Source organism: Malus domestica, chromosome 08 (genome assembly GCF_042453785.1).
Source record: "Malus domestica chromosome 08, GDT2T_hap1".
Taxonomy (NCBI): domain Eukaryota; kingdom Viridiplantae; phylum Streptophyta; class Magnoliopsida; order Rosales; family Rosaceae; genus Malus; species Malus domestica.
Genome location: NC_091668.1, coordinates 27555321 through 27566479, shown reverse-complemented (window position 1 = coordinate 27566479; position 11159 = coordinate 27555321). Strand labels below are relative to the sequence as shown.

Here is an 11159-nt window from a genome sequence, read left to right as displayed (position 1 = left end):
GTTTACAGGTCTTCTCTCAACTCCCTCTCCTTTCGTTTCTGATTGGTCTCTTCCCGTTTTGTTTGTTTTCCAGTTCTTATATCCGTTACTGATTTTCTCACCCTCCACTCTCTCTCTCTCTCTCTCATCGTTTCCATCGTTGAGAAGAACAGTAAATTCACTCTCCCGACTCCTATTTTCTTCTTCCTGGAAAACTCATCTTCCGGCGAGGCCGCCATGGATCTGTGGTCCGTGCAGGCGAAGAACATCGGCAGAAGCCCTTTTCTACTCAGAAACTCGTTTTCTCAGAAACCCATTTCGTGGAATTTTGTAAATCTGCGGCCTTCCTGGGTTGGCGTTGAAGACGGGAAGGATTTCGAGATTGGGGTTTTGAATTTGAAGCGCAGGATTTCGTCTAATGGGTTTCGTTCTTCGGTTGTCAGAGCCATGGGGAAGAAGAACAATCATGGCAATTCGTCTAACTCTTCGTCTTCGTCAGGTTTGCTTTCTCAGCTGGAATTAAATTGAATTGCAATTTGCATTTGATTGGTCGCTGTGAATTTTGACTTCTTTGATTTTGATGTGTTTGATTTTGTTTTGCTTTGATATGTGTTTGTGGGGTGCGATCGCCGTGATATATGAATACTGTTTGACATTTGAAATTTTAAAGTTGTCAAGTTTGATTTTCTGTTATGGTTGGTTACCGGGGAGCTAGAGTGTAGATGTGGAAATCTACAGTCATAGAAAGCAGAATATCCCCCTCCAATATAGGATAGAGGGACTGGGTTGTCCCTAGGTCATATGGGTATCACTTTGGCATCAGACTAGGTTTGTTCCTTGCAAATCTTTATATGGATTGGACGGACAAGATATATTTGTGGTCTGAGCTGTTAAGTCGGTAGAACTAGAATAATCATCTGTGCACCCAGCTCCTATGTCTGAGAGTATAGTTTGATCCTGTTTAATTGGCTCGGTTGGGGCAAAAGTGTGCTTGGGCTATAATGGTCTTTGTTCTTTCTCTTGTGTGACTGAGAAGTTTTGTCTCCTGGCTAGATAGTTGCATTTCACCCACATACTTCCAAGAAGGAATTGGGAGTAAAATTTGGAATTTGTTGATGCATGAAATTAGGTTAACTTCGGAACACTGTAAAGTGTCGATGTGTGACCTTCGCAAGGTTGCTTTGGTCACTAAGTAAAGATAATGTGTAAGGAGATATAGATAGGGAAACAAACACAATGTATATGTGGTTCACCCTAAGTTGGGCTATGTCCATGTGGGTAGATGAGTTTTCATTAATAATGTAGAGTTTACATGATACAAGGGTTTAAGCATATCATGAGTGAGTTTTAGTAATGGATTAGTGAATCTTAGATCAGAAGAAACTTAATTGTGGGAAAATGATTTCTTTTTATAGTTGAGTAGAGTCCTTTGATTTCATTCGCAGTTGATGTGGGACTCTAGGAGCGTATTCTCGTGTTTACACGTGCGGTATGATGATTGGTCTCCTGGTTGGAGATAAACTCATGGGCTTTTGTAGGGGTGCCTCAGCACAAATACTTCAGTAGACCGTGAAGGTATAAAGTTGACTTGTGCTCATTAGTATGGGGGCTGGTGAGATATGGTACAAACAGAATTCGTCCCTAAATTTACACTCAAGTTTAGAATTCATCCCTGAACTTACACTCAAGTTTAGTATTCATCCCTGAACTTACACTCAAACCTCTTGCTATCTTGAGTACACTACACATGATTAAATGAATAGTTTCTTTTTTAATCCAGTTGTTTTCTTCTCCCACACCCTTTTTGAACTCTGTCAGTATGCACTCCACGATAGAAAGAAGAGGTCTTTTAGCTCCACAACCGATTTCCACTCTTACATGTCAATTCTTAACCCCTTCCCCTTCATGATAACTGAATAAAGCATTCATGTAATCAATGCTAGGGGAGCTATAAATAATTGAAATAACAAGAAGAAATTGTAGGAACATTAGGTACTGAATGCAGTTTTCTTTTTGTTGAGGGGGTTTATTTTGACAAAGATGGTAACAGGAACCCTTTTGGAATCGATACATTGGTCCATATGCTATGATGATTTTTTCAGAAAAAAAAAATCTGTTGAATCTAGAGCTGTGATCGAGACTATCTTTTCAAATGATTCTTTATTGGGGCTGTCTTTTCAAATGACTTTGGGTATAAAAGTTTTGCTTTTGTCCTACATTTAATTCACCTTTCGGTAAAAAGCAATATAAATATGATAGGTGTTAGTTCTTAGTTATCTATCTATCTGTGTGTGTACACTTGACTTATGCTCATCATGTCTTTATGTCTGTATGCCTACATGAATGTAGGTTTTTAGCTTTCACATATTACCTACTTTCACTGAGCATGGTACCAGTGGTTTACTTGTAAATTTCTCTGTTCCATTTGTTACAACTTATAACTACTTGCATCACAAATAATTTTTTCCATTGGGTTTACAGGAAATGATGACCGATCTATTCCAGAAGGTGATAGTGAACAAGAAAACGATTCTTCTGAAAACTTTAATGACACTTCATCCCAGAAAAATTGTCAGATAAAGTCAGACTGGAGAGAGGTCAGAGCAAGGCTATATACTATGGAGCAGGTGAAGTTTTACTTTCCTGAAGGGCTAATGTCCTTTGAAACTAAAATGCATAATTATCATGTTCTAATATAATACTCATCAATATATTTTCACTACTCTTCCCTTATTTAGTTATCGTTTTTTTTTTCAAGGTGATAATAAGACTTGCTGAATTTTGAATCATCTTGTTATGGGTTAGTTCAAGTGTTGACCTTTTCAGTTTGTAGGTGATCGGTTGGTTTGGTTGGTTATGAGACCCAACTGAGCTGACACAGTTGGTTTCCCTAGGTTGAAAATTAAACAACACCTGATTTTATGGAAACCAAAACTCACCCACACAGGCCAATCATATCACAAATATCACACGACAAGAGTACACATAAAGCAAATCTCCAGCTTCCTCAACAGTTGTGTACTGCTGGACCACTTTTCCATGTTTTTCGTTTGTTCTTTGTTAATAAATTTTTTTATTCTTATCAAAATATGTCTTGTCTTCCTTTCATGTATTTCATTTTCATTAGTCCTCTAAGTTGATGGTGACAGACAGCTCTGTAGAAGTTTTGATACCCTTCCATAGACTTCTTCATATCTGGTATTGGTCTGTGGCCTTTTGGTTATGAGGGCTTCAATCCATATATAGTGAACGAGTTTTCTTCCTCATTTTGATTATATGCATCTCAAGTCCAATATTGAACAAATCTAATGGCTGGAGCAAATAAGTGCCCTTGTAAGGTTTTTGGTCCGCACACGATGTTAGTAATTCTAGCGTCCATATCGTAAACATTTCTAATGATGATCCTTCATTTTTGTCTTATGTAAACATTTCTAATGATGATCCTCCATTAATTGTCAAGTTTACTCTGGAATCTTTCAACAGGAAGAAAAGGCTGAGCCTGATGCTCATAACCAAGGTGGGGAACCCCACCAGTCAAAACCTCTAGGCCTGAAGTGGGCTCATCCTATTTCCGTTCCAGAGACAGGCTGTGTCCTTGTTGCTACAGAAAAGCTTGACGGGGTTCGCACCTTTGAAAGAACTGTCGTTCTCCTCCTCAGATCAGGAAGCAGACATCCAGAAGAGGGACCATTTGGAGTTGTTATCAACAGGCCACTCCATAAAAAGATTAAACACATGAAGCCCACAAATCTTGATCTTGCAACCACATTTTCTGATTGTTCGTTGCATTTTGGTGGGCCTCTTGAGGCAAGCATGTTTTTGTTAAAAAGCGGGGGCAAGTCAAACCTTCCTGGGTTTGAAGAGGTGATCCCTGGGCTTTGTTTTGGTGCTCGTAACAGCCTGGATGAAGCTGCAGCGCTAGTAAAGAAGGGTGTTCTTAAGCCTCAGGATTTCAGATTCTTTGTCGGCTACGCTGGGTGGCAGCTGGATCAGTTGGCAGAGGAGATTGAATCAGATTATTGGTATGTAGCTGCCTGCAGCTCAAATTTGATTTTTGGGGCTTCATCGGAGTCCTCAGAAGAAAGTTCGTGGGAAGAAATTTTGCAGGAAATGGGTGGCCGGTATTCTGAATTGAGTCGAAAGCCGAAGCAGGATATGTAGCTTAACTTATGAGCCAATTCGTGCTCACTAAACAACACCTAGTTCTAGGGTTTAAGCGAGTCGCGCAGTCGATGTATATGTTTAAGCCAATTGTACAGAAAGTTTGCTGGCTTTTCAAATTTGTACATCCTGTCTTGTTTAATTTCTTCTTTTTCCTTTCGTCCTTTCATTTTTATTTGTATTTTCCCCCCAATAAAGTTGTGCTATTTATGGTTTTTGCATGCAAACTGTCGTCTATATGCACTGCAGAGGCTCTTCGTTTGCAAATTATTTAGAAATTTTACTGTTGAGTATAAAGTTCAGTAGCGATCGAACAAATAACTCGGTATCGATTGCGAGACAACCACAGATTGATTAAGATGTTAATGCACATAACAAGATATCGAGCGTTTTCTCTTCTTACAAGAAAAATGAATCATTCAGAGAAGAAAATTGTTATCTTACAATGTACATAAACAACATGCTTCCTCTGTACTGTACAAGGCGAAAGCAGCCCCAAACCTATATATTGTCCGGCAACCAACAAAAAACCAAAAGTTCCTTCTCGGTTCTAATTTACGCGGTACACCAGAATATCGTCCACCCCATTACATCGCTTTTCTGAACATATAACCACCTTCATCTTCGCTATGCTTCCATGCTGACATTTCTCACTGGTTTTCATGGTTAATTAGCAAACTTGGCTGGTGCAAGCAGCTGTATCTGGTGAGCACTGAGCAGATCAGCATGGTTATAGAAGAGGCAGCAGAATATCAACCGTTCAGGATCACCGAGATATGTCTTTAATGGTCATCATCAAAGGTTTTCATTGGTCCTGGTCTTTGTCAACGCGCTCGTGCTTTACGTACAGCCTGCTGGATTTGTCTTTCGTGCTCTTTGAGCATGTCCTCAAGATTTCCCCCCGGAGGCACCAATGGTCCAGAGCAATGGATTCTGTTCTTAGGTACATAGCCCTGAAACCATACAAATAAGTTAGTTCATTATTCACTATTCAGGACTACTGTCGTACAAGAAAATAATATTACAAACAGAAAAGAATCTGAAAAGAAGAGGAACGAAGAAAAGCACGTATGATCAATATCACTGAAAGCGTGTGCATTCTTTCGTAAATTATGCTCCGTTGCTAAAAAACGTGTCTAAACTTATTTTAACCACTGTTCTAAAAATCCCCGCCTAGGCCCTTGTCTAGGCGCTAGGCGGCTGGCCACCGTCCCGATTAATGCCTAGGCGTTTGAAAATTATGAAAGGGCGCCTAGACCTGATAAGGCGCCTGTCTAGCCAGCCCAGACCCACCTAGACACCTGCCTAGATGGCAACTCACTTAGATGGAAAATAGATAACTTTCCTTTTGCATTTTATTGTTTCCAATAAATTGTAAGAAATTTATTGAACACTTAAATAAACACACATTATATGTTTGCTCCCCATGTTTTCATTATGTTCCAATACTTCATAATATATATGTCATTCTATTTTCTAGTTTATGATGAAATTATATATATTTTAAGTATAAACAGACACTAATTTACACGAAATACAATAGATTTACTTAAATCCGTCTAGTCCGCCTAGCCACCTAGGCGCTAGGCCCCAGCTCGCCGCCTGATTAACGCCTAGCGTCTTTTAAAACTTTGATTTTAACAAGCGGGGCAAAGATCAAGAGATCATTAGCTAACTCTACAATCCATGATTAGCCAAAAACTTTGAAAGAATAAAAGTTTAAGGAGGTGAAGTGAGTGACGAAAAACAGGTACTTACCGTTCTGGATTCTTTGCCAGCCACAGTTTCTTTTTTCTTACTGGAAGAACTTAATAAGTCTGCTGCAGCTTGAGGCATATGAGATCTCTGCGACCTTAGCTCTGGCCTACTTGTAGAACCTGCTGTCTTATTCAATGACGATCCTACTGCACTAGGGTGTACCATTGTACTACAATGAGAGTACCCATTTGACCTAGCTCCTCCATGTGGTTCCATTGCAAAGCCGGAGACAGTTTCTCGCTGTGACATGTACTTGTGACCTGTGGTTTTCCGGTTTCTCTGTCCCTGCTAAGTTTATGTTAGCCAAAAGAGTGAAGCTCCAAATATATAGCATCGACAATTAAATAAATGGTAGATGTGTCAAATTCATTTTTATACCTCTCCCGGAGCATTAAATTCTGGCGATGGTGCCTTGGTATCTCTTGAACCCCTTCTAACAGATTCAGGACCACGCCCTTTAAATGCATCGGCTTTTCGCCTGAAATTTAAGAAAAGAAGATGGATTTTTTAATCTAGGCTTCAGATCATTCTGCGGACTTATTTATCATTAGTTACAGCTTATCTGATATTATTTTCTGCTATAGGCCACCATGTCATCCACATATACTAGTATAATGAAACAAGTTGAGAAAACCGTCCATAAACCGACCTGTGTCAGCATTCCTAGAACATATATTTCTAAGTACCCATCACAGCCTGCCTCAAGTACATGTTTAAGATACGCCTACCTCTGAACGTACTATATACCAATTTATTGTTTTAGGGAAGGATTTATATCAGGACAAGTGAAATATCGTAACTGAAACTGACAGAAAAGGAATCGAGTTGTTAATATTCTCTATGGTGTACATATCTCTTCAATACGTACAAGTAAGAGAGTCAAAGAAATGAAAGCCTCTTAGAGAAGTACCGTTTTTCCTCATCCCGAAGCTTTGCATCAAACTCTTTGCTCGGACGATATTTTGGTAGATCTGAGGGATCACAAGGTAGAGGATGTGTACTGAAGAACTGCAATAAACAGAGCCAGATAAAAGATACATGAGCAATATTTACACGAACCATATTAGCAAATGAAATCATGGAATGTCGATAGTATTAAACACCATCATGAAGGCACATGGCTATAGTATTAAAAGGAGAAGCTCAAATTTACCTCACTACTAAGCGCTGAAGCAGCCGATCCCCGAGTCTCTGGTTCTATTGCAAGGAGTTTTTCAATAAGCTCCAAAGCTGAAGGGGGGACGTCTTTGAAAGTATCAGCAATACGACGCTTGTAAGGTTGTTGAGGTTTGAAACTAGTTGCAAGGGGTAACTTTGTTTTCTTCCAGAATTCCTCAGATGGCGAACCACAAAGCTTAAAAATTTTATGCATTTGTTCCACCTGAATAACAGCAACATTAGTTGCCAATCAAAACACTGAAGACTTAATTTTAGAACTATTACTATACTTAAGGAAAATTTGTATGAATAAATATATGAAACCAGAAGATTAGACTCATTTGTAATTTATTCTGGAAGGACTAATTATTCATGTCCAGTATTATTCACTTATCGGACCCAGCGGTGACGTAGTTACAGCAAGAATGAAGAAACTCATGAAACTAGGAATGAAAAAATAAGTTATCTTACAGATTGTCAATTTTACCTCTGTTCTGCCGGGCATGATAGGCTTTCCAGCATACATTTCCGCAAGGATACAGCCGGTGCTCCATAGATCTATAGAAACTCCATACTCAGTAGAACCAAGTAAAAGTTCAGGTGCCCTATACCACAGAGTCACAACACGACTGGTTAATGCCTGGTTTTGGTCAGGCTCATAAAAGGTCGCCAGACCAAAGTCGCCAATCTTGAGAGCTCCATTATTGTCAAGTAAAAGATTTGAACCCTTGATATCTCGGTGCAGGACACCTTGACTATGACAGTATTCAAGTCCGCGAAGCAGTTGTTGCATATAACATTTTATCTGCAATTCAAACACACAAGTTATAATCACAGAATATTTGGTTGCAGTGCAACAAGTACACTTTAGCTCAAAATTTATAGAAAGTAAGATATAAAACTATGATTTCACTGGAAGAAAATAGAACGTACAAACCAGATATCAGAAGCACAAAATTCAAACATTAGTAATTCTTGAAATACTTATTCGTTTTTGCAGCCAAGAAGTAATTTCTCAAAAAAGAAATAAATAGAAACTGGAGAATGGTACAAGAGAAAGGGATCCATATACTCGAAGAGAGAGTACCTGCGGTTCAGTAAACTTGATGCCACGTGTTGCTGCTAGACCAGCAAGGTCATGCTCCATATACTCGAAGACAAGGTATAAGCTGCATGACATTCTTGAAGTGACTAGACCCTCGAGCTTCATAACATTTGGGTGATCAAGTCTACGTAATATATAGATTTCTCTTGCCATAAAACGAACACTTTCTGGGTCCATATTTACGAATCGTACTTTCTTCAATGCAACGATTTTACCAGTTTCCAGGTCGCGAGCCTTGTATACACTGCTATAAGTTCCTTGTCCAATCTGCAAAGAAAGCATCAATTGATGATTAAAATACTTCACCCTAATACAAACACTCTTGTCTAGAGCGCACCTACAAACCCCATCTAACACAATAAATTACATAGCTACCAAGTACATATATAGCGTCAATTTGAGTCTACCGTTTTTCATATCAAATGTACAATCCACAAATTCAAAACATGCACATGATGCTATTCTATCTTAACTTCGCGCAAAACTGATATCCATTTAAAAGTAATTAATAATGCACGAATCCGAGAATAAGAATTCAACTTAGTACTATCTCCCGAACATGATAGACGCAGCTTTCTGTAAATATCATGACAGAATTACCGTTTCTTTTTTGGGTCAATGACAGAATTACTGTTTCAAATTTAGGCAAAAGCACATTTCAAAATTCATTAACTTGAAATACCAAAACTCAATAGGGAAACGACTAGACAAAGAGAGAATTGATGCAAACATTTAAAGCACTAATAAGATGCAGTAGGGAAGCAACAATTAGAACTAACTTTGTCTAACTTTTCAAAGGAGTCTGCCCGTCGAGGCACCCACCCTTTGATGGCATCTCCAGCAACCGAAGTTAGCCATGACGGCCATCCAGCAGCAGTTTGTTCTCCTTGTGCCCCATGCGGCATGCTCACTATCCTAGACATCACCGTTTGCCTTCCGCTTGCTCCTAAACCCAGTGTTGCCCCTCTTTGATGGTCTTCATTCTTACTACCATTGTTCCCCACGTTTGCTTTTGAGGCTGTTCTTGATGACCTGCGCACTGATACCTCAGCCCCATCACCACCACCGCCTACTTCTGTGACAAAGTCATCTCTCAATGAGGGAGTAGGAGCAATCAACTGAACCGAATAATCCTTCAACGGGCGTTCTGCTGTCTCGGATTGCTCCACCTTTCCCTCTTCCGATGTTGCTTTCGAGCAAAGACAGCCCATAATTTTATCAGCTCCCTAAATCCCCTGTTTTCTATTTCTTCCAAACTAATCACCCCTTTCCGCAAATTGTTTGAGTGAGAGCTTTAATCAAATAGGTTACCTGCATTTTCTGGGAAACCAAGAGTTTCCCTCCTCAATCCATCATTTCTCCACAAATTCTCAATCTGGGTATCCCTCTTTCATCCAAACAAAGTAACCTGAATTCACATATCTATAAGCATTTGATCCCTACCCACATACCCAAATTCCACAAAATATCAAAATCCAGGAAATGGGGAAGGAAAAACTCTCTCTTTCCCTATAAAAAAATGCAGCACAAAATTGGAAGGTGAGAAAATTATCCAATCCCAAATGTCAAAACTTGATAAACAAAACTTGGATGTTGTTGTATAGAAGGAAGAATGAATTAATGTACACAAAAGATTGGAGCTTCAGAAATGGGAGACCCAAAAATCCAGACCAGAAATCCCTGCACCAGAAAATGAAGAAATGAAGTGCTGGTGGGATGCAGAGGAGTTCTGGCTGGCTGGCTGGCAGATTTTTCTGATTCTTTTTCTTCTAATTATCAATTAATTCCCTACAATAATAAAAATAATTAAATTGATTTTGGTATGTTGATTGAGAAACCAGAAAGTAGGGAGGGGAGAAAGGAGAGGAGGACATGGATGGAAAGTCCCAAAAAAAATGAAAAAATGAAAAAAGAGAGGGAAAAAAATGAGGGTAGGGGGAGGAAGTGAGTTGCGATTTGGAGGTGGGCGGAGAGAGATAGAGATTTGCGTGCGGACATGGCCCCGACAAACGCGAGGGACCGAAGGTTTTTGGGGTTTTGACAGGAAGGAGGGTCTGACGCTCTCTCCCTCTCTCTCCAGCTGAGCTGTTGTTGGAGAGAGAGAGAGATGTGCGAGATGCATCCATTCACAGGTTCAGAAGGAAGATGTGTAGAGAGAGAAAGAGAGGAGAGAGATGGAGTGAGAAACGATGGAGTAAGTTGACGGATTTCGGTCTCCTGTTTGGTTGCATGATAGGAAAAGAACTGCATTGCATGCTTTAATATATCATGAGGACGATAAATTTTTTAATTATGACGGGAACACGGATGATACACCATGTGTTTTTATATAAGTGGTGAAAAATTATATTTTTTTAAGTTATTAACTTTTTGACACACTTGGGAGCAGCCTCTCCATAAATGGGGGTAAGGCTAGCCGACATTCACCTCTCTCAGACCCTGCGTAAAGCGGGAGCCTTGTGCACTGGGTACGACGATTAACTTTTTGACACACATATCCCACTATTTATGTCATGACACGTGGTGTACCACCATGTGCAACGGTATGTGAAATCTCGTTCTTGGATTTCACTGTTATAATCTACGTATTTGTATTATTAATATTTTATATTATTTTTCGGAAATTTATATTAATTTATTTGAATTTTGGTTTTAATTAAACTAGTTATGAGGGTTGAAGTTTCGAAATTAATTATTTAAATTCCATAGACCTTTCGAGGTCATAATTTATATTTTCGAATAGAGCTTGATCTCACGAACGCGTAGACGAAAACAGTTTGTGAAATGAAGTTATAACGAAGAAATTAGAGACGTTTTAGTTGTTGGGAAATAAAGAAATAAATGTTTAGAAGCTGCCCAATCATAAGAGAGAGCAAAGAGGGGAGAAAAGAGAGAGTGCAGGAGAGAAAAGGAGAAGAGCAGCCCAATCATAAGAGAGAGCAAGGAGGGGAAAGGAGAGAGACCCGAGTTGGGTCATTTTTTACCGGACAATCATTTT

The 11159-nt window shown here is 39.3% G+C and overlaps 2 protein-coding genes across 4 annotated transcripts; one reads left to right on the top strand and one right to left on the bottom strand.

Annotated features, from left to right (window-relative positions):
* On the top strand, positions 1 to 4367 carry LOC103441843 (uncharacterized). The gene is made up of 3 exons (XM_029107293.2): positions 1 to 478; positions 2461 to 2606; positions 3463 to 4367. Exons 1-3 carry the CDS (start codon positions 217 to 219, stop codon positions 4138 to 4140), a joined length of 1086 nt encoding a protein of 361 aa, XP_028963126.2. The 5' UTR covers positions 1 to 216; the 3' UTR covers positions 4141 to 4367.
* A 105-nt stretch (positions 4368 to 4472) lies between these two features.
* Positions 4473 to 10395, bottom strand: LOC103441797 (probable serine/threonine-protein kinase At1g09600). Of its 3 annotated transcripts, none has more exons than XM_070826024.1 (8): positions 8984 to 10395; positions 8144 to 8428; positions 7544 to 7861; positions 7052 to 7279; positions 6809 to 6906; positions 6277 to 6376; positions 5899 to 6183; positions 4473 to 5093 (listed from the first exon to the last, which is right to left on the bottom strand). In XM_070826024.1, the coding sequence occupies exons 1-8, from the start codon at positions 9026 to 9028 to the stop codon at positions 4965 to 4967; spliced, it is 1488 nt and encodes a 495-aa protein (XP_070682125.1). In that variant the 5' UTR covers positions 9029 to 10395; the 3' UTR covers positions 4473 to 4964. The 3 variants fall into 3 exon arrangements, with proteins under 3 accessions (XP_070682125.1, XP_008378719.3, XP_008378720.3); XM_008380497.4 differs by having other exon boundaries at positions 5899 to 6186; positions 8941 to 10392; XM_008380498.4 differs by having other exon boundaries at positions 8941 to 10392.
* Positions 10396 to 11159: the final 764 nt, after the last annotated feature.